The following is a 24,396-nucleotide window of genomic DNA, read 5'->3' as shown; positions in this document are numbered from 1 at the left end:
CAACGTCCATCACTGACTCCATCAGCTCCGCGCCTTCGGTGTAGTGTCCCTTGGCCCAGTTGTTTCCGGCCCCACACTGACCTGTAAGACAGTACAGCCAGTCACTCGACGGCCAGGTATACGGTCATCAGTGGTCACCACCATAATGCAGAAAGCACCAGTGTCACGTGTGAGGTGAAAGCACCATTCGCCCTGCAGGTGGAGCAAATGAAACCCCCTCCTCCAGAGTTACAGGACAGCAGCTTCCCCTGTTAGAAATTAAGACAGGAGTCAAACCTGAGACGGGCTCACAGACCTCGCTGCAGGTGGCTCCTGCCCATTCTCAGGAAAGGCAGTAGCCACGGCCCCAGCTCAGCTCCCGGCAAGGACATCAGTAGCTCCTCACCTTGAGGAGACACCCGGGCCTTCCTCCCGAAGCCCGTTTAGGACAGGCAGATTGAGCGACTCGACTCGGCGGATAGGAGGGTGTTCAGGGGCCCTGGCGCCACAGTTCCCACAGGATGACCTTGGGGTGTTCCTAGATTTTGAGCTGCCCTGGCTAAGGAGCCGCACCTCAGTCCTCGCCCGCAGCTCACCGGAAATGAAGTTGTCTGGCCTGAAGACCTGCCCGAAGGGACCCGAGCGTACAGAGTCCATGGTGCCCGGCTCCAGATCCACGAGCACAGCGCGGGGCACGTACCTGCCACCTGCGTGGGGCGGGAGGGCATGAGCGAGGGGAGAGCCACGTTCCCAGGAGGGCGGTGGGGGAAGGACGAGGGTCTCACCGCTGGCCTCGTTGTAGTACACGTTGATGCGCTCCAGCTGCAAGTGGCTGTCCCCGTGGTAGGTGCCAGCGGAGTCGATGGCATGTTCATCAGAGATCACCTCCCAGAACTGCAAGAGACAGGAGGGGCCAGACAGGCCGGGGCTGAGTCACGGAGGCGCCCCAGCCCCTCTCCCACCCCCACCCTCATCCGCACCCCCATCCCTAGGCCGCCCTGTCCCTGGGGTCCACCCCAGCCGCCTCGCCAGCCACCCAGTTCCACCATCCCCGGCAAGGAGCCCAGGGGCCGCAATGCAGGGGCACCGCTCCCGCCACTGCCAACATCTTCCCCGGCCACCCGGCAGGCCCGGGCTGGGCCCTCAGAGCCCCGGCTGCCAACCTTGGCCCCGATCTGGTTCCCGTACTGCCCGATCTGCGTGAGCACGATCTCCCTCATGGCCAAAGCAGGATTAGGGCAGCAACAGAAGCGCGAGAAGGAGCAGCAGAGGCGCAGCGACCCAGCCCGCCCTCCGCTAACGCTTAAATAGCCCCGCATCCACCTCCCTCCGCCTCCGATTGGCTCCCAGAATAAGCAACAGCTTTACTTCCACACAGGTGCACCCACCTGTGAATCCCTTGGCGTTGAACGTCTGTTGGAGAACTCAGGTGTCCTTGCTATGGTCCCTTCCACGTTGGGGAAAGCTGCTCAGCTGGAGAACTTCCTCCCACGTCTTTAGTAAGACTAAATTCCTAGCTGAGCTGAAACTGAATTTTCCTCCCATGTGGGAGGGGAAGACTCTTGTTTCCATATTCACAGAGTGCCTTTGCACCTGTCCCAGATTGATGACATATTTTTGTAATTGATGAGTCTTTTCATCTATTAGGAGATCTGTGGTTAGGAAAGGCCTTCCGTATGTGAACTCAACAGGACTTAATTATACGTTTTACTTTGGAGCAGTTCAAACCCGCAGTAAGCTATGGGTGTTAGAGATAGTCAGGCCTCTGATTTAGCTAGTCTTCTTTAGGATTAGCCCTTTCACCTTTCCAGAGGACTGTGGTCTCCAGCAGAGTGAAGGTAATATTGGATTCTTAAAGCTGAGGATAGGTGTTGGGTTACGCCTGCTGTGAAAGATGGGCCATTGTCACTTTGCAGGCTTTTGGATTACCCAAACTGAGGAGTTATTTCTTCTGGTAAACATTTTTCAGATGGGGTGGGGAATGCCTCGATCTAACCAGTGAAGGTATCAGTAAGCATTAGCAAATATTTGAATCTCCTGCAGAAAGGCTTCAGGGTAAATTAGAGTTGCCAGTTCTCATGTAGATAGGGTCCTCAATTTTGGACAGGTTTAACTGGAGAAGGAGAAAATTGCTGGCCGTTTGGGTCATGTCAGGCACAGAGCTCACAGGGCTGAGTCACCTGTTTTAGTGTCTTGAAAAGATTTACCCCTATAAACAAATGAGACATTAACAGAAACAAAGAATCCCTTCTAGGGTGAAAAGAATCACGAAAGTGCTGAGTTATACTCCTGTGATTGGTACTTGGCATTAGTAATTTATTACCATCATTCAGCCCGAGGGGCCCTGGACTGAAATGCAATCCCTGGACCATTTTTGTTCTTCTTCAGGGTATTCCGGCCCAGTTCTATGTATGCTGACCAGCACGCCCATAAGCTTCATTGGCCCTTCCAGTGCAGGGGCCTTGGCTGCGGCATCTACAAGGGCATTTCCTTTTACATGGTCAGTCTGTCTTTTGATGTCCTCTGCAATTAATTATAGTCACTTTTTGGCAGCAAAGCAGCATTCTAACAAGCTCAAAATCTGAATGATGTTGTATGGAAAAGCCCTTTGGGGTCAGGAGTCCCCACCCATTCCAAATTGCAGCATAAGCATGAAGCACTAAAAAATCATACTTGGAATCAGTGTAAATGTTAACTTTTAAATCCTTTCCAACTGCAGGGGCCTAGTAAGTTCAATTAACTCAGCTTTTTGAGCTGAGGTCGAGGCCAGCAAGGCTTGTGCCTTGATTCTCTTGTGCTGACTACTAATAGCATATCTAGCCCTCCTGTTTTCCTGATGCATAAAACAACTTGCATCTGTTAACCACTCTTCCTTGGGATGGTCAAGGGGCTCATCTCTCCTACGTCTGGCCTGCTAGAATAAATTTGTTTCATAACCTGTGACATGCTTTGGCTGTGTCCCCAGTCAAATCTTATCTTGAATTATAGCTCCCATAATTCCTATATATCGTGGGAGGGGCCCAGTGGGAGGTAATTGAATCGGGGGATGGGTCTTTCCCATGCTGTTCTCGTGACAGTGAATAAGCCTCATGAGATGTGATGGTTTATTTATTTATTTATTTATTTTTGAGACAGAGTCTTGCTCTGTTGCCCAGGCTGGAGTGCATTATCATGATCTTGGCTCACTGCAACCTCTGATTCCCGGGTTCAAGCGATTCTCCTGTCTCAGCCTCCCGAGTAGCTGGGATTACAGGCGCCCACCACCATGCCTGTCTAATTTTTGTACTTTTAGTATAGACGGAGTTTCACCATGTTGGCCAGGCTGGCCTCGATCTCCTCACCTCAGGTCATCCACTGCCTTGGACTCCCAAAGTGCTGGGATTACAGCTGATGGTTTTATAAAGGGGAGTTTCCCTACACAAGCCCTTTTGCCTGCTGCCATGTAAGAGATGTGACTTTGTTCCTCACCTGCCTTCTGCCATGAGTGTGAGGCCTCTCCGACCATGTGCAACTGTGAGTCAATTAAACCTCTTTTTTTATAAATTACCCAGCCTCAGATATGTCTTTATTAGCAGCATGAGAACAGACTGATACAACCTATATGCCAGAAAGGCTGGGAGCACCTGTGGACTCTGACAGGTAAGTAGCTGGGTTTATGGTTTGCCAGGCTTTAAGGGTTATGTCTGGAGGGTCGGTCTAGCAATAAGGCCTCACACTTTCATAAATATTCTCCTATTATCCACTGGTGCCCTTTAGCTTCTAGGACCCCCTTCCCTTGGTGTGGGGTCAAAAACCTGTAGGTACTGTTCTAATGTTAGTTTATTAGCTTTGCCAACTAGAAAAGTGGTAGCAGCAATAGCTCTAAGACATCAAGGCTAAAAGTCAGAGGATCGCTGAGGAAAATAAAAGCTAAACTGTTTGGGGCCTCTTTCCTGGGGCAGCCTCCAGGCTACTGCAAAACGGAGGCGGTGGGCAGAAAGGCAACAATATGCAGAGCACTCAGGTGAGGGACAAAGCACAAGGTGGACAGTCCAAAAAGAGAAAGTGGCAAACATCTTGTTTAGCCAAATCCATTCTTCTCAATGTTCCCCAGGGCCTCTAACCCTGTGGGCTTGGCCTCTAATCTGATTATGACACCCCCAGGTCTCTAACTTTGGGCTGAGTCTCTCACCCTAATATTATACCCTAGGGCCTCTCACTTAAGTAATAGTGGGTAATCATTCTTGCCAACCTGAATGGCTTCGCGACTCTAAAAGACAGCCCACTTGCCAGCTGATTAATTCTATGTGGATTGTTTTCCTTGGAGTGGGGGTCTTGTCTTGGTGTCCCTTCATGGTGTTGCTGAAAGATGTTGCTGGAAAAGAGGTTCCTGATACAGACCACAAAGTAGGATTCTTAGATCTTGTGCAGGAAGAAATTTGAGGTGAGTCAGAGAGCACAGTGAAAGAAGCAAGTTTATTAGAAATGACTCCATTACAGAGTTGGACATCCTCAGAAAACAAGAGCAGGAATGCATTGTCTTTTGTTAGTGTCTGTACTCTAACTATAAAGAGAAAGAGTTATAATTAAACTTGGAAGGTGCAGATGTACTCATTAAAGTCGGGGCTATTCGTTTTAACGATGACCATTAACCCGTTGACCTAAGCTAGCTCATTAATATTATCTTTAACAAAAAATGCTGCACTCCTAGGACATTTATACATTTTTCAGGCTTGGTGGAAGTGTCTTGTATGGCCATAAATATTCTGCAATTGTAATCTGTGGCCAGTAAAAAAATGTGGCTATTTCCAGACCATAGGTATTAATCTTCTAGATGCCTTGTGAGTACCTAGCTACTCATATTAAGATAGAGAATTCTAGTCATGTTTACTAAACTAGAAGCTTGATAACCATGAGTTCCTCTAACACAGCAAGTCTACTCCTCAAGGAGAAAATGTATTTCTCAGGAATTTTGTGCATTTTGTATGGTGGCATTTGGTATGTTTACCAAAATGGCAGAAAAGAGTGAAATTAGTCCTCAAAGATTTCTCAAGATTGGATATAAAGTAAACAAAATGATTATAGTTAATATGCAACTTGACACAGTTGATACGCAAAAGAAATTTTGTTTGAAACACAATGAGATTTTTATTTTTATTTATTATTATTATTTTGAGACAGAGTCTTGCTCTACTGCCCAGGCTGGAGTGCAGTGCACCATCTTGCCTTACTGAAACCTCTGCCTCCCAGGTTCAAGTGATTCTCCTGCCTCAGCGTCCCAAGTAGCTGGGATTACAGGCATGAATCACCACACCCAGCTAATTTTTGTATCTTTAGTAGCAATGGGGTTTCACTCTGTTGGCCAGGCTGGTCTCAAACCCCTGACAACAAGTGATCTGCCCACCTTGGCCTCCCAAATTGCTGGGATTACAGGCATGAGCTACTGCTCCCAGCCACAATGAGGCTTTTAAATAATTCTGATTTCCTGCTGTTGAGCAGGGAGCTGAGCAAATTCAACAGATCATGAGCCTAAAGTAGGAGAAGACTGAGGACAAACTCTAGAACACATGTGATTAAATTAATTACAATGGAAAGCAAATCAAATTTAATAAGGCCATACCTCTTAGTTTCAAGATGTTTCCCCTCATTTTGAAATGTGGTGTTATTCAGTGGAAAAGAAAAATAGTGTTTATCTCCAGAGTAAAGAACAGAGTTCCCTGCAGGGACTGACTGACTGAGAGCTATGGCTCAGGATTAAAAATTCTCTTTTTTCCACTTACAAACTAAAAATTAATTTCTAAGCCCCTATTGAGTAAATGGACCCCTCTTCTTGGATAAGGACATTCCAAAGTTACCCTGAAAAGCTAGTTCAAGCCATGGGTCACACCTGCCTCGTTAGACTCTCCTCCCTTTGGTTTTAATTGTAATTTTTAATTAATTTTTATGGGTACATAGTTGGTGTATATATTTATGGGGGTACATGACATACTTTGATACAGGCATGTAACGAGTAATATATAATAAAAAACAGGGTATCCGTCCCCTCAAGCATTTATAGCTTGTGTTATAAACAATCCAATTATACTATTTTAGTTTTTATAAAATATATAATTAAAATTTTTTTTACCATAATCACCCTGTTGTGCTATCAAATACTGTCTTATTCATTCTTTCTAACAATTTTTTGTACCCATTTCACATCCCCACTAACCCCCTGTTCCCCCACTGCCCTTCCCAGCCTCTGGTAACCACCCTTATACTCTGTATGACATCAATTATTTCAAATTTTAGCACCCACAAATAAGTGAGGACATGTGACATTTGTCTTTCTGTGCCTGACTTATTTCACTTAACATAAAGACTTTCAGTTCCATTTCTGTTACTGCAAATGACAGACTCTCATTCTTTCTTATAGCTGAATAGTACTCCATTGTGTATATGTACCACATTTTCTCTATCCAGTCATCTGTTGATGGACATTTAGGTTTCTTCCAAATCTTGGCTATTAGTAACATTTGTTTTTGACTGACTTCTGCATAAAAGCCACCTTAACTGAGGTGAAATGATATCTCATTTTGGGTTTGATTTGCATTTCTATAATGATCAGTAATGTGGAGCACCTTTTCACTTGCCTATTTGCCATTTGTATGTCTTCTTTTCATAAATGTCCATTTAAATTTTTGTCCACTCTTTAATTGATTATATTTTTTCTATAGAATGTTTTGAACTCAATATATTGTAGTGTATTAGTCTGTTTCTGCACTGCTATAAAAAAACTGAGACTGGGTTATTTATCTATTTATGTATTGAGATGAAGTCTTGCTCTGTCGCCCAGGCTGGAGTGCACTGCTATGATCTCGGTTCACTGCAACCTCCACCTCATGGGTTCAAGCAATTCTCTGCCTCAGCCTCTTGAGTAGCCGGGATTACAGGTACCTGACACCATGCGCAGCTAAGTTTTGTATTTTTAGTAGAGACGGGGTTTCACCATCTTGGCCAGGCTGGTCTTGAACTCCTGACCTCGTGATCCACCCGCCGCAGCCTCCCAACGTGCTGGGATTACAGGCATGCGCCACTGCGCCTGGCGAGACTGGGTAATTTATAAAGGAAATAGGTTTAACTGAGTCACAGTTCCACATGGCTGGGGAGGCCTCAGGAAACTTACAATCATGGCAGACGGGAAGCAGGCACCTCTTCCATGATGGCAGGCGAGAGAGCATGTATGTGAAGCAAAGGGGGAAGAGCCCCTTATAAAACCATCAGATCTCATGAGAACTCACTCATTATCAGAAGAACAGCCTGGGGGAAACCAACCCCATGATCCAATCACCTTCTACCAGGTCTCTCCTTCAACACCTGGGGATTACAATTCAATATGAGATTTGGGTGGGGACACAAAGCCTAACCATATCATGTAGCTATTAATTGCTTTTCAGATGGGTAATTTACAAATATTTTCTTCCATTCTGTGGGTTTTCTCTTCACTTTGTTTATTGTTTCCTTCACTTTAAAAAAGCTTTCTGACTTGCTGTAATTCCATTTGTCCATGTTTGCTTTGGTTGTCTGTGCTTATGGGGCATTATTTAAGAAATTTTTGTCCAAACCAATGCCCTAAAGAGTTTCCCCAGTGTTTTCTTGTAAAATTTTGATAGTTTGAGGTGTTAGGTTTAAGTCCTTAATTCATTTTAATTTGATTTTTGTATTTTGCAAGAAATAGGGTTCCAGTTTCATTCTTCTGCCTATGGCTTGCCAGTTTTCCCAGCCCTATTTATTACAGAAACTGTCTTGTTTTTTGTTGTATGTTATTGACACTTTTGTTGAAAATTAGTTTAGCTGTATGAGTTTGTTTCTAAGTTCTCTATTTCATTCCATTTGTCTTTATGTCTTTTCATTCTAGTGTCATGCTGTTTTAATTACTATAGCTTGATAGTACAATTTAAAACCATGTAATGGGATTCCGACAGTTTTGGTTTATATACTCAGAATAGTTTTGACTATTATGGTGTTTTGTGGTTCCATATATATTTCAGATTTTTTTTCTATTTCTGTGAGGAATGTCATTGTTATTTTGATAGAGATGGCATGAAATGTATAGATTGCTTTGGATCATATGGACATTTTTTAAAATACTGATTCTTCCAATCTGTGAACATAGAAATAACTTTCCATTTTTTTGTCTTCTCTTTCATTTCTTTTATCAGTGTTTTACATTTTTAATTGTTGAGAACTTTTATTTCTTTGGTAAATTCCCACACATTTTGTTTTATTTGTGGCTATTGCAAATAGGATTACTTTTTTGAATTCTTTTTCAGTTTGTTGACTGTTGGCATATAGAAATCCTACTGATTTGTATATGTTAATTTTGTATTCTGCAAATTTACTCAAGTTATTACTTCTAATAGTTTTTTGATGGAAATATTACGCCATTCTCACATTGCTGTAAAAACAATCGGTGACTGGTTAATTTATAAAGGAAATAGGTTTAATTGGCTCATGGTTCTACAGGCTGTACAGAAAGCATAGCACTGGCTTCCACTTCTGGTGAAGCCTCTGACAACTGACAATCAAGGTGAAAAATAAATCCGGTGCTTGCACATCACATGGTAAGTGTGAGGGCAGGGGGGAAGTGCTACACACTTGTAGATAACCAGCTCTCATGAAAACTTACTATTGTGAGAATGGCACCCAAGGAAATGATGCCAAACTGTTCATGGAAATCCTGCCCTCATGATTCAATCACCTCCCCACTAGGCCCACTTCCAACATTGAGGATTACATTTTAATATAAGATTTTGGTGGGAACACATACCTAAACTGTATCATTTTGCCCCTGGCCATTCCAAATCTCATATCCTTCTCATATTTCAAAATACAATCATGACATCCCAATAATCCCCAAAGTCTTAACTCATTTCAGCCTTAACTCAAAAGTCAAAAGTCTCATCTAAGACAAAGCTAGTTTATTCTTCCTATAAGCCTGTAAAATAAAAAACAAATTAAGTGCTTCCAAGACACAAATGGGGCATAGGCATTGGGTAAATACTCCTATTCTAAAAGGAATAAATCAGCTAAAAAAAAGAGGCCACAGGACCCATACAAGTCTGAAGCCCAGAAGGGGAGTTATTGAATTTTAAGGCTCCAAAATAATTATTTTTGACTCTATGTCCCATTTCCAGGGCACACTAATGCCTTGGGACATTTAGACCTTGTGGCTTTGCATGGTTCAGCCCCCACAGCTGCTCTCATGGACTGGTATTGTGTGCCTCTGGCTGGTTTTGTGTGCTTCTGGCTTTTCCAGGTGCAAAGTGCAAGCTGTAGCTAGATCTACCATTCTGGGATCTGGAGGACAGTGATCCTCTCCTCACAGATCTACTAGGCCATGCCCCAGTGGGGAACCCACATGGGGATTGTAACCCTACATTTCTTTGCTGCATTGTTTTAGTAGAGGTTCTCCATGAGGGCTCCACCCTTGCAGCATGCTTCTGCCTGCACACCCTAGCTTTTTTATACATTATTTGAAGTAAAGGTGGAGGCTCCCAAGTCTCAGCTCTTGCATTTTGTACACTCACAGGCCTAACACCATATGAAAGCTACCAAGGCTTATAGCTTGCACCCTCTGAAGCAGTGACTGGAGTTGTAACTGGGCCAATTTGTGCTACACCTGGAGCTGGAGCAGTGGCCAGGATGCAGGGAGCCATGTTCTAAGGCTACCCAAGGCAGCAGTTCCTGGGCCTGATCCCAGAAACTATTCTCTTCTTTTAGGCCTCAGGGTCTGTGATGGGGGGCTGCCTTTTAGATTTCTAAAATGCCTTCAATTCCTCTTCCCCATTGTCTTGGCTATCAACACTTGCTTTTTTTTTTTAAGTTATACAAATATCTCTAACAAGTGATTGCTCCACAGCCTGCTCAAGTTCCTCTCTTGTAAAAGCTTTTTATTTTTCTGCCACATGACTGGGCTGCAAAGTTTTTAAGCTTTTACGCTATGCTTCCCTTGCAAGTAAAAATAAATTACAACTTACTTTTTTTTGCTGCAACATGTGAGCATAGGTTGTTAGAAGCAGCCAGGCCACATCTTCAATGCTTTAGTGCTTAGACATTTTTTCAACAGAAACCCTAAATCATCACTTTCAAATTCAAACTTTTATATATCCCTAGGGCATGACAGAAATTCAGCCAAGCACTTTGCTAAGACAACAATGAATGACCTTTGCTTCAATCCTAATAAGTTTCTAATTTTCATCTGAGACCTCCTCAGCTCAGCCTTCACCGTCCAGATCACTATCAGCATTTTCGTCAAAGCCATTCAAAGTTAAGAAAATCTCAACTTTCCCTCATTTTTCTGTCTTCTTCTGAATCCTACAAACTCTTCCAACCTCTGCCTGTTTACCCAATTACAAAGCTGATTCTACATTTTCAGGTATTCTTATAACAATTTTCCACTCCTTTGTGCCAATTTTCTGTATTAAGCTTTTTTCCCATCACTATAAATACCTGAGACTGGGTAATTTATTTTTTAGAAAGGAGGTTTAAGTGGCTCATGATTCTACAGGCTGTAGAGAAGACACAGCACTGGTATGCACTTCTGGGAAGGCCTCTGGAAGTTTACAGTCATGGCAAAAGTTGAAGCAGAATCTTGCACATCACAGGGCAAAAAGCAGGAGCAAAAAAACAGAGGGGCGAGTTGTTACACACTTTTAAATAACCAGGTCTTATGGGAACTCACTCACTATCATGAAGATAGTACCAAGTGGGATGGTGCTAAGCCATTTATGAGTAATCCACCCCAATGGTTAAATCACCTTTCACCTGGCCCACCTCCAACATTGAGAATTAAATTTGGGAGGGGACACACATTCAAACCCTATCAGAGGAGTCTTTACGTTTTTCCAAATATAAGATTATATCACTGGCAAAAACAATAATTTGACTTCTTTTCCAATTGGGATGCCTTTTATTGCTTTCTCTTGTCTGATTGCTCCAGATAGGAATTTCAGAATTATGTTGAATAACAGTGGTAAAAGTGGATATTCTTGTCATCTTCCAGATTTTACAGGAAAGGCTTTTAGTTTTTCCCCACTTAGTATGATACTAGCTGGGGGTCTGTCATATATGACTTTTATTATGTTGAGATATGTTCATTCCATACCCAGTTTTCAAAGGGTTTATTATTAAAGAATATTAAATTTTATCAAATACTTTTTTAGCATAATGGAAATGATTATATGGATTTCGTCCTTCATTCTTTTTTTTTTTTTTTTTGAGATGAAGTCTTCCTCTGTCACCCAGGCTGGAGTGCAATGGCATGATCTCAGCTCACTGCAACCTCTGCCTCCCGGGTTCAAGCGATTCTCCTGCCTCAGCCTTCCAAGTAACTGGGATTACAGGTGCCCACCACTCCACCAGGCTAATTTTTGTATTTTTAGTAGACATGGGGTTTTGCCAAGTTGGCCAGGCTGGTTTTGAACTCCTGAACTCAGGAGATCCGCCTATCTCGGCTTCCAAAAGTGCTGGGATTACAGGTGTGAGCCACTGCACCTGGCCCCTTCATTCTATTTATATGATATATCACATTGACTGATTTGCATGTTGAACCATCCTTGTATCTCTGGGATAAATTCCACTTGGTCATTATGAATTACCTATTTATGTATTGTTTAATTGAGTTTGCTAGGTTTTTTGCAAATTTTTGCATCAATATTCTCAAATATGGGCCTGTAGTTTGCTTTTTAAATGTGTCTTTGTCTTGTTTTGATATCAGTGTAATACTAGCCTCAAAGAATGAGTTTGGAAATGTTCTTTCCTTCTCTATTTTTCAGTCTGGTCCTACAGACATTTTTTTATTATGGCTTTAATTTTGTTACTCGTTATTGGTCTATTCAGGTTTTGGATTTTTTCCTAGTTCACTCTTGGTAAGTTATGTGTGTCTAAGAATTAATTTCCTCTAGGTTTTCTAATTTGTTGGCATACAATTACTTATAGTAGCCACTAATGATCCTTTGATTTTCTGAAATGTTACTTGTAATGTCTCCTTTTTCACCTTTGATTTTATTAATTTGTGTCATCTCTGTTTTTTAGCTAGCTGTCTAAATATTCATTAATTGTTTTACTTTTCAAAAAACCAACTTCTTGTTTCATTGATCTTTTGCACTGTTTTCTTCATTTTATTTCTGCTCTAATTTTTATTCTTTCTTTTCTTCTAATTTTGAGTTTTGTTTGGCCTTTTTATTCTAGTGAATTAAGATGTATTGTTAGGTTATTTATTTGCAGCTTTTCTGATTTTTATATAGGCACTTACAGTTATAAATTTTCCTTTTATAATAGTACCTCTTTTACCATATTCCACAGGTTTTGCTATGCTATGTTTCTATTATTTGTTTCAAGAAATTTTTCCATTTTCTTTTTAACATTTTTATTGACCTACTGATCATTCAAGAGCATATTGTTTAATGTCCAAGTGTTTGTATAGTTTCTGAAATTCATTTTTTAATTGATTTCTAGTTTGTTCCATGGTGGTCAGAGAAAATGCTTGATATTACTTCAATTTTTTTTAATGTTTTTAGACTTGTTACTTAATATATGGTCTATCCTTGAAAATAACCCATGTGCAGAGAAGAACAATGTGTATTCTGCAGCTGTTGAATGAAATTTTCTGTAAATATCTATTAGGTTCATTTGTTATACAGTGCAGATTAAGTCTGATGTTTCTTTGTTGATTTTCTGTCTGGAAGGTCTATCCAATGACTAAAGTAGGGTGTCAAAGTGTTCAGCCATTATTGTATTGAGGTCTCTTTCTTTAGCTCTTATAATATTTGCTTCATTTATCTAGGTGCTTTAGTGTTGGGTGCATATATATTTCTTATTATATCCTCTGGAAGAATTGATCTCTTTATTATTATATAATGACTTTCTTAATATCTTCCTACAGTCTTTTGTTGAAATCTATTTTTGTATGGTATAAGTAAAGCTATTTCTGCTCTTTTTTGGTTTCTATCAGCATGGAATAACTATTTCCATTGTTTTATTTTCAGTCTAAATGTATCTTTACAGGTAAAGTATTTTTTGTAGGTCATAGATTATTGTCTTGCTTCTCTATCCATTCATCCACTATTTGTCTTTTGATTGGAGTATTTAGTTCATGTACATTCAATGTTATTATTGATAAGCACTTACTCCTGCCATTTTGTTACTTGTTTTCTGATTGATTTTTGTCCTCTCATTGTTCTTTTCTTTCTTCCTGTCTTCCTTTTAGTGAAGGTGATTTATCTTTTAATATTATCTAATTTATTGCTTTTTACTTTTTGTACATCTGTGGTATGCTTTTTGATTTAAAATTACCATGAGGCTTGAATATAATATCTTATAACACATCATTTTAGACTGTGGACAATTTAACATTGATTGCATAAACAAAGAAACAAGCAAAGCAACTAATAAAAACTCTACACTTTAACTCCATTGCCATTCTTTTAAACTTTTTGTTGTTTCTCTTCCTTCCCTATTTTACTGTCTATGTCTTGGAAATATGTTGTAGTTATTTTTTATTGGTTTATTGTTTACTCTATTTGAGATTTTTGCACACCATAATTACCATGTTATAATATTCTGTGTTTTTCCATGTGCTATTACTACTGAGTTCTGTACCTTCAGATGACTTCTTATTGCTCACTCACTTTTTTTCTTTCAGGCTCAGAACTCCCTTTCGCTTTTCTTGTAGGACAGGTCTGGTGTTAATGAAATACCTCAGTTTTTGTTTGTCGGAAAAGTTCTTATTTCTCTGTCAAGTTTAAAGGACTTTTTGCCAGATACATTATTCTAAAGTAAAAGTCTTTTTTTTTTCCTTCAGCTTTTTTAATATGTCATGCCACTCTCTCAGCCTGTAAATTTTCCCCTGAAAAGTCTGCTGTCAGATGTATTGGAGTTCCATTGAATGTTATTTGTGTCTCTTCTCTTGCTGCTTTTAGAATCATTTCTTTATCCTTAACCTTTGGGTGTTCAGTTAAGCGCCTTGAGGTGGTCTTCTTTGGGTTAAATCTGCTTGATGTTCTGTAACTTTCTTGTACTTGAATGTTGATATCAAATGTTGGGGAATTGTTTTTAATATTATTTCTTTAAATAAATGTTTAATTTTTTTTTTTTTTTTGACAGAGTCTCGCTCTGTAGCCCAGGCTGGAGTGCAATGGCGCGATCTCGGCTCACTGGAAGCTCCGCCTCCTGGGTTCACGCCATTCTCCTGCCTCAGCCTCCCAAGGAGCTGGGACTACAGGCACCCCCACCACGCCCAGTTAATTTCTTTTTGTATTTTTAGTAGAAATGGGGTTTCACCGTGTTAGCCAGGATGGCCTTGATCTCCTGACCTTGTGATCCACCCGCCTCAGCCTCCCAAAGTGCTGGGATTACAGGCATGAGCCACTGCACCGGGCCAATAAATGTTTAGCTCTTATCTCTTTTTCTACCACCTCTTTAAGGTCAATAACTCTTAGATTCCTATTTTGAGGCTATTTTTTAGATTCTGTAGGCATGCTTTATTTTTCATTCTTTTTTGTCTCCTCTGACTTTGTCTTTTCAAATAGTCTGACTTCAAGTTCACTAAATCTTCTCCTTGATCAATTTTTCTAAGTAACTCTGATGCATTCTTCAGTATGATAATTGCATTTTAACTTCAGGATTTCTGCTTTATTCTCTTTGTTTCAATCTCATTGTTAAATTTATCTGATAGAATTTTGAATTCCTTCTCTGCATTATATTGAATTTCTTTGAATTACCTCAACCAGCTATTTCGGATTTCCTGTATGAAAGGTCACATATCTCTATTTTTCCAGGATTTGCCCCTGGTGCCTTATTTAGCTTGTTTGGTGAGGTCATGTTTTCCTGGATGGCCTTGATACTTGTAGATGTTCATCCATATCTGGGCATTGAAGAGTTCAGTCTTTATTGTAGTCTTCACAGTCTGGGCTTCTTTGTGCCCATTAGTTTTGGGAACATTTTCCAGGTGTTCAAAGACACTTAGGTCCCAAGCCCAAAAACACAGTAGCAAACACGTAGAGGTACTGCTTTGGTGGCCTTGGATTAACATTAAGAAAAATTCTCTTGATTTATCAAGTAGAGATTCTTGTTCTCTTCCCTTTCTTTCTCTGAAACCAGCAGTCTCTCTTTCTGTGCTGAGGCATGTGGAGCTGGAGTTAGGGTAACATAAGCACCCCTGAGGCCATCACCACTGAGACTGTGCTGGTTCACACTTGAAGTAGGCATAGAACTTGGTCTCACCCAAGGACCACTGTAACCACAACTTGGCTACCATATAAGTTTATTCAAAGCCCTAACCCTAACCCTAACCCTAACCCTAACCCTAAACTCTAACCCTAACCCTAACCCTGACCCTGACCCTGACCCTAACCCCTAACCCTGACCCTGACCCTGACCACTGACCCTGACCCCTGACCTTGAGATAGGAATTTTCTAAACACAACAATCGGCCTCCAGCACCATCTCCATTGTCAGGGCCCAGTGCTTTACTCCTAAGATCACCACCAAGGCATCAATGCTCATTTTCATCACTGTATTCAACACTGTATGGGAAGTTCCATCCACAACAAATAGGAGAGAAAAAGAAGTAAAGAGCACTCATATGTGAAAGGGGACAGCAAAACTGTCTACTCACAGATCACATGATCTATCTTACATACAGAAAATCATTAAGAACCCCCAAAATATTATTAAAACTAGTAAAGTAAGCAAAGTTACAACACAAAATCTCAATACACAGTAATCTGCTATATTTCTAGACACTAGAAACAAACAACGTGAGAATGTAATTATTAAAAAAATTCCAGTCTAGGGGTGGTGGCTCACACCTGTAATCCCAGCACTTTGAGAGGCTGAGGTGGGAGGATCTTTTGAACCCAGGAGTTTCAGGCCAGTCTGGGCAACACAGGGAAACCCTCTCTCTACAAATAACTTAAAAATTAGCTAGGTGTGGTGGTGCACGTCTGTAGTCCTAGTTACTCAGGAGACGGAGGAGGGAGGATTGCTTGAGCCCAGGAGGTTGAGGCTGCAATAAGCTGCGTTCACACCACTGCACTCCAATCTGGGCAACAGAGCAAAACCATGCCCAGAGAAAAAAAGAAAGGAAAAAGAAATTCCATTTTTAAAAATCAGCAGGCTGGACATGGTAGCTAACACCTGTAATCCCAATGCTTTGGGAGACAAAGAGAGGAGTATCACTTGAGGCCAGGAGTTTGAGGCCAGCCTGGGCAGGAGAGAAAGACCCTACCTGAAAAAAATAAAAAAAAATTAGCCAGCTCTGGTGGTGCACACCTCTAGTCCCAGCTACTTGGGAGGTTTGAGGTGGGAGGATCACTTGAGCCCAGGAAATAGAGGTTGTAGTGAGTCATGATTGTGCCACTGCACTCCAGCCTGGGAGACAGAGTGAGGCCCTGCCTCAAAAAATAAAACAATTGCTCATAGGAGTATGGGTTTATCTGGACTCAGAATTCAGTTCCATTGATCTATTCCATTGATGATGCCAAAATCATGTTGTTTTTGTTAATGTTGCTTTCTAGTAAGATTTGAAATTTGGAAATGTGAGCCTCTGAGTTGGTTTCTTTGACACTATGTTGGCTATTCTGCATCCCTTGAAATTTCATATAAATGATAGGATCAGCTTGTGAATTTCCGCCAAAAGTTTTCTTGAATTTATTTCAGCAATGTTTTGGAATTTTCCATGTATGAGTTTATTTTTTCCCCCCAAAACAGAGTCTCGCTCTGTCACCCAGGGTGCAGTGCAGTGGTGCAATCTCGGCTCACTGCAACCTCCGCCTCCCGGCCTGTAATCCCAGCACTTTGGGAGGCCGAGGCGGGCGGATCATGAGGTCAGGAGATCAAGACAATCCCGGCTCACACAGTGAAACCCCGTCTCTACTAAAAATGCAAAAAAATTAGCCGGGCATGGTGGCTGAGACTACAGTCTCAGCTACTCAGGAGGCTGAGGCAGGAGAATGGCGTGAACCCGGGAGGTGGAGCTTGCAGTGAGCAGAGATCACACCACTCCACCACACCACTGCACTCCAGCCTGGGCGACACAGCGAGACTCCGTCTCAAAACAAACAAACAAACAAACAAACAAAGCACTATGTCTAGGTATAACTGTTTTCAGAAGAGGTGTCATACTGGTATAACATATCATGGCATATCGTAATACCCACCCACAACACTGCTGTGACGTTCACAATGCAGATGATACCTGCAAGACTGCTATGGCACCCTTAAAACTGATGTGAAGCCCGCAAGATTCATGACACTCCTAAGACTCATATGACACCCTTAATAATGATATGACACCCATAAGGCTGATATGATGCCCATAAGACTGATGGGACACCTGCAACAGTGATATGACGCCCACGATGCAGACATGACACCCGCAATACTGATGACACCCACAAGAGTACTATGACACCCCTAAGACTCATATGACACCTGTAATACTGATATGACAGCCGCAATACTGACATGACAGCAGGGCGCTTGGTATACAGCTTCCACTGACCTGGATTTGGATTGGTTTGGCCTCTATAATGAAGTTTGATGTCTCTGCTTTACTGACAAGGTATTAATGTGGTTGTTTATAGTTTACAATAATTTCCTTCTTCTAGGAATATTGCGATAGCAAAGTTTAACTTATCCCTTCTCTTGGATTCCCCAGCAGTTACAGCAACTTCACACAAAATACTCCTATGTATTTTATCAAAGCAAAGACAGCCTAAAATTTTTTTTAATTTAGAAAAAAAAAGCAGCCGGGCATGGTGGCTCAGGCCTGCCTGCAATCCCAGCACTTTGGGAAGCCAAGGCAGGTGGATCACTTGAGGTCAGGAGTTTGACACCAGCCTGGCCAACATAGTGAAACCCCATCTCTACTAAAAATACAAAAACTTAGCTGGGCGTGGTGGCGGGTCCCTGTAATTCCAGCTATTCGGGAGGCTGAGGCAGTAGACTCGCTTGAACCTGGGAGGCGGAGGTTGCAGTGAGCTGAGATGGCGCCACTGCACTCCAGCCTGGGCAACAAGAGCGAAACTCGGTCTCAAAACACACACACACACACACACACACACACACACACACACACACACACACACACACACCAAACAAACAAAAAAAAACGAGCACTGATCCGGGGGCGCCTGTTTTCTTGGCCTCAGGCTGTGGCGCCTTCCCGTCCCCAACCTCCTGACCGCGTCTCCTCTCCTGGTACCAGGGTCTCTCCCCAGAAACAAACTCACATCCATAACCTGCATCTTGGCCTGCGCTGGGGGTGACCAGCCCAAGCCCTCATGAGGGGACGCTTTTATTAATATAAAGTGAGGTCCCGCTACAAACGGCGGACAGGGAAACACGGCCGCGCTCCCGCCGCTACACTCAACGGCAACAGGAAGCTTTTTCCTCATCTTCGCCTGGGCGGCCCCAGGTGTCCCGAAGCTGCAGCAGCGTCTCCCTGTCTCACTGTGGACGCGGCCCCAAGTGTCCCCATGTCTCCCGAGGCCGCAGCCTCTCCCAGCCGCGTCCTGAGGGGAGGAAGCTCTGTCCTCACGGTAAACGCCCCGCAACGCCGCCTTGCGGATCAGATGCGGCTCAAGCGCGCAGCGCTCGGGTTTTGCAGGGGCTGGGCGCCCCCTCGCGGCAGCCCTCGGGAATCTCTGAAATTCAGCCTCCAGATTACTCCGGGCCATGATTTTGGAAATTTCAACTGACATCGAGCCCACCATCACATGCCTTGATCAGAACGCATGGAGATTTTTAACAAGTAAAGAAGATGGCCAGTAGACAAAGGTCAATGGATTTTCTTTTTCTTTTTCTCTTTCTTATTTTAGAGACGGACGCTTGCTCTGTAGCCCAGGCTGGAGAGGCAGTGGCATGACCTTGGCTCACTGCAGCCTCCGCCTCCAAGGATCAAGCAATCCTCCCGCCTCAGCCACCCAAGCGCTGGGATTACAGGCGAGAACCTCCGCGCCCAGCCCTAGCTGATTTTTTTTATATCACCAATAATGTATAGGAATAATTTGAACTTAATGAATTAAATTTTGGGTGTGCTATTGTAAATGATACTCTTTAAAATTTCAATTCATTGAGTATAAATCTAACAAAACACAAATATGCATTCAGGAAACTGAATCATGGTTGAGAGGAATAAAAAATATATAAATAAATGAAGATAGTCCTCGTTTAGAAACAATAACTTACTATTGTTATCTTTACCACAAAGCTAAAGTAATGAAGAGTGATATTGGTGACGGAATAAGCAAAAAGATAAATGGAACGCAATAGAGAACCCAAAAGACCCGAATAAATACAGTTAACTGATTTTGTCATGGGGCAAACGCAATTCAATGGGGAAAGAAAAGTCTGTTCCACAAGTGGTGACAGCACAACAGAAACCATAGTGGGGGAATGAACAAAGACACAAACTTCACGGTTCAACCAAAAAATCACTCAAGATAATCTATAGACTTAAATTTCCAAATATAAAATAGTAAAAGTTATGGAAGAAAACCTACATGGATTTGGGTTGGTGATAAATTTTTAGATACAATAGCAAAAGCTAGTCCATAAAAGAAAAAGAAATTGATAATGTGGACTTTATTAAAATTTGAAATGTCTACTCTGTGAAACATCCTGTTACAAGAATCAAAAACAAAGCCACTGACTGAGAGAAAATATTTATAAAACAAACCTGAAAAGGACTTATATGCAAAATATACAAAGAAATTCTAATGCTCAACAAGAAAACAACACAACTAAAAGGTTGACACCTCACTAAAAATGATATAAGACAGCAAACAAGCATCCAAAAGAACGCTTATGGCACTTGTCAAGAGGGAAAAGCAAATTAATGCAACAATGGTATACCACTGAGCATCTACTAAACTGACTAAAATCTTTTTTTAATGCAATAAAAATTACAACAGGAGGCGGGGCACAGTGGCTCATGCCTGTAATCCCATCAGTTTGGGAAGCAAAGTCAGGAGGACCAACTGAAACCAGGAGTTCAAGACCAGCCTGGGCAACATAGTGAGACCATCTTTAACAAAAATTAAAAAAAAATTAGCCAGCCCTGGTGGCACATGCCTGTAATCCCAGCAGAGGTGGGAGAATTGCTTGAGCCTGGGAGGTAGAGGCAGCAGTGAGCAATGTTCATGCCACTGCACTCAGATTGGGCTACAGAGCAAGACTCTCTCTCAAAAAAACAAATAAATAAATAAAATTAAAATAAGTTGCAACAGGAACTCTCATTCAATGATAGTGGAATGCATAATGATACAGCAACTTCAGAAAACAATACAGCAGTTTATATTAAAGTTAAACATGCTTCACCATAGAAGCACTCCTAGGTTTTGGGGGGTTTTTTTGTTTTTGTTTTTTTTTCGTTGTTGTTTATTTGATTTTGTTTTTGTTTTTTGTTTTTTTGAGATGGAGTCTTGCTCTGTCACCCAGGCTGAAGTACAGTGGTGCGACCTTGGCTCACTGCAACCTCCACCTCCTGGGTTCACGCCATTCTCCTGCCTCAGCCTCCCAAGTAGCTGAGACTACAGGCACACACCACCACGCCTGGCTAATTTTTTGTATTTTAGTAGAGAAGGTGTTTCACCGTGTTGCCCAGGCTGGTCTCAAACTCCTGAGCTCAGGCAATCCACCCACCTCGGCTTCCAAAAGTGCTAGGATTACAGGTGTGAACCACTGCGCATGGCCAACTACTAGGTATTTAGATAACAACTTTATAAACTTAAGTCCAAACAAAAGCCAATATGCTGTTATGTACAGTTGATCTCTTCATAATGGCCAAATACTTTAAGGGGTCAGGATGACCTTCAATAGGTGAATGAATAACCAAGTTGGGTACATCCATGCAATAGAATGCTATTCAGCGAGAAACAGGGGTGATCTATGAAGCCATGCAAAGACATTGATGAATCTGACATGCACATCGCTAAGTGAAAGAAGCCACTCTGAAAAGATCACATAATGTGTGATCCCATTTCTGTGACATTACAGAAAAGTGTGACCATAACTCGTTTTAGGCTCAAACTCCTGGGCTCAAGCAATCCTCCCACCTCAGCCTCCCAAGTAGCTAGGACTCCAGGCAAGTGCCGCCACACCCAGCTAATTTTTTAATTTTTTTGTACAGTTGGGATCTCCCTATGTTGCCCAGGCTAGTCTTGAACTCCTGGGCTCAAGTTAACCTCCCACCTCAGCCTCCCATGTAACTTGGACTTAAGGCATGGACCACTACACCCAGCTAATTAAAAAAACATAATTTGGTAGAGATAGGCCTCAAAATGTTGCTCAGGCTAACGTGAAACTCCTGGCCTCAAACAATCCTCCCTCCTTGGCCTCCCAAGTGCTGCGATTACAGGCATAAGCCACTGCACCCCACCTGATTTTTTAGTCAAGTTATTGTTTGTTGTTGAGTTATAAGACTTTTTTTATAAGTTTCTGGATATTAACTCCGTACCAGTTATATGATTTGCAAATATTTTCTCCCTTTCTATATAGGTTGCCTTGTCACTCTGTTGATTGTTTCCTTTGCTACACAGAAGTTTTTAAGTTTGATGTACTCCCATCTATCTAATTTTGCTTTGGTTGCTTATACTTTTGGTGTCATATCCAGGAAGTAATTGTTCATTACAATGTTATAAAGATTTTATTTTTTTTCTTCGTGGAGTTCTGTACTTTTAGGTCTTACATTTCAGTCTTTAATTTATTTTGAATTAATGATAATAGATGATGCATTACACGGTAGCATTCCATAGAATGGAATGATCTGGTTGGGATCTGTGTCCAAAACTTAGTTGAAATGTAATCCCCAGTGTTGGAGGTCGGGCCTGGTGGGAGGTGATTGGATCACAGGACAAACTTCTTATGAATGGTTTAGCACCATCCGTCTTTGGAACTGTACAGTGAGATCTGGTTGTTTAAAAGTGTATAGCACCTCCCCATCTTTCTCTCTTCCTCCTGCTCTGGCCATGTCAAGTGCTGACTCCCCTTTCACCTTCAGCCATGAGTGTAAGTTTCCCAAGAAGCCAAGCAGGTGCCAGCATCATGCTTCCTGTACAGCCCGCAGAACAATAAGCTAATTAAATCAATTTTAATTGGAGGAGACTCTGGCAGCAGCTGACGTCTGAGCCAGGAGACAGCAGTGGCAGCTTCCCTGTGGGACTTGGGTGCCTCCGTTCTGCAAGTCCTCCTGTCCACTGGCCCCTCCCAGGGCCCATGCCTAGCCACTCTGCAAGAGTAGGTGCACAGTGCAGCCTCTGCAGCCCAGCCTGAGTGCATTGCTCCACCTGAGTACCTTCCCCGTGACCCAGGAGCACATTGGATTCCCCAGCGCAGCGAGAGCCCAACCCCAAGCCATAGGACTTCCTGGTGTCCCCAGGGCTGTGGCACGTAGCTAGGGATACCGAGGGGGAGATCTGTGGCCAGCACTCGAACGGAGGAGGAACCCCCACTCTCAGAGCACTGAGAGAGGTGAGACATGTGGGATCCTGGGCAACGAGGGAGCGAGGCATGCCTCCCTCCAGAGGGCCAGTCCAGAAAGGGGGCGACCTATGCAGCCTCTGCCCTAGGGAGCCCCGCAGCTCAGAACACCTAACAAAAGAAACGCAGGCAGGCGCCAGTGATCACAGGAGGCTCCCCTCAAGGTCCAGGAGCTGATGAGGGGCTATCGCTCTCCCGTCTCAATGCAAAGCACACCTGCGAACGCGAAGTACAAAAGAACCTTGCTGCTGGAGATAGCAGCCGTTCCTCTTAAGCACCATCTATTGGATCACAGCCCTAACTACAACACCAAAATTGGCCAGCTAATACAACATCTGTGAAACCAAGCACAATTCACCCACCCGTAAGGGTCCTGTACAGAACCCTGGCCCTCTGAAGCATCCAGAAACGAAGCCAGCTGACAATACCCAACTTACACCGCAGTTAAAGGAACACCAACCCTCCCAGATGAGAGTCAGTGCAAGAACTCTGGCAATTCAAAAAGACACAGTGTCCCCTCAGAAGACCCAGGCCTGAGGAGGGACGTGAGGAGCAGCCCCGACTCCCGGCTCAGTCGCAAACACCGGCGTTGGGGAAAACCAAGTAATAAAACCGCGAAACTGCGCCTGTGCGCGGGAGGATTCCAGATGGTTGCACGCAATCCCAGCGGGGTGGGGCAGGACCTTCCCCAGGGGCGGGACCTTCCCCAGGGGCGGGAAAAGCCAGGCCCCTCCCCGACCTCCTGAGCCCAAAACCGGGTTGTGCCCATGACTGACAGGCAAGGCTCCGCCCTACTCCCCTTCCCTTTAGCACCTCCTGACTGCCGATTGGCGGGCTGGCCTTGGTCTCAACGCTGATTGGCTGGCAGCACTACAGGCTGGCGCCCACCGCGTCTCACCTCCTGAGCGGCTCCGAGAAGACGCCCGGCCAGGGTGAACACCGCGGCAGGAGAAAACGGGAGACTGTGAAGAGCACGGGGAGCCTTTGTCGTGCAGCGTGAAACCCTTGTAAACCCTCATCCCAAGACCTTCAAATTTTAGCCTAGGAGACCCCAGATCCCCTCACCCTGAGAAGCTCCAAATCCTCTCAGCCTCAAAAGACCCCAAATCCTGCCACCTTGAGGGATTTAAAATCCCCTCAGCATGAAACCCCCAAAGTACCTCAGCTTCAGACACCCCAAATCCCTTCGCCCAGAGGAACATCGAATCTCCTAATGCTTAGATCCCCAAATATTCTGAGCCTGAGGAGCCACAATTTCCCTCACCCTAAGGCACCCCAAATACCTCAGCCTGAGGAACCCTAAATATCTCAGAGAGACCAAATTTCCCCAACCACAGATAACCTAAATAGCCTGACAACTCAATCCCGTCAGCTTCAAGGACCAAATAACCTCAGTGTCAAACACCCTAAAACCCATTAATGAGAGACCCAAATCTCCTTTACCCGAGACCCAGAATTTCCTCAGCTTCAAATATCCCAAATCCTTTCATCCCGAGGAACCCCAAATCCCCTTAACCTGATGAATCTCAAATCCTGTCAACTAGAGCACCCCAAATCTCTTCAGCCTAAAAGACCCCTAAACTCATCCTGAAAAACCACAAATACTATCAGTCTGAGGGATACCAAAGCTCCTCAGCTCGAGATACCCCAAATTCCCTCAACCTGAGAAACCCCAATTTCTTCAGTCTAAGACATCTCAAATCCCCTCAGCCTGAGGGACCCCAAATCTCAACCTGAGAGATAGCTTCCCCTTAGAGATGCAGACTGCTTTACTCCTGGATTTTTCTAGAATCCCCAGGTAGAGATCCCCAAATCCTGTTTATGCAAAATGTTCATTTTGCCTCGCTAAAACAGAACCCTGCTCCTCAGTGTGACCCAAGTCCCAGCAGTCAGGGGGCCTCAAGGTCTCCTTGG

General features: G+C 43.2%; 1 protein-coding gene across 1 annotated transcript in view; it reads right to left on the bottom strand.

Moving 5' to 3' along the window:
- The window catches only part of LOC117977588 (tubulin beta-8 chain-like), a 122,121-nt gene that overhangs the window by 4,926 nt on the left and 92,799 nt on the right, over window positions 1–24,396 (bottom strand). Inside the window, 3 exon segments of the mRNA XM_055106589.1 lie at window positions 1–81; window positions 576–686; window positions 765–873. Coding sequence (XP_054962564.1) covers window positions 1–81; window positions 576–686; window positions 765–873 — 301 coding nt within the window.

Source organism: Pan paniscus, chromosome X, assembly GCF_029289425.2.
Source record: "Pan paniscus chromosome X, NHGRI_mPanPan1-v2.0_pri, whole genome shotgun sequence".
NCBI classification, from domain to species: Eukaryota; Metazoa; Chordata; class Mammalia; order Primates; family Hominidae; genus Pan; species Pan paniscus.
This window is presented reverse-complemented; position numbering and strand designations above follow the sequence as displayed.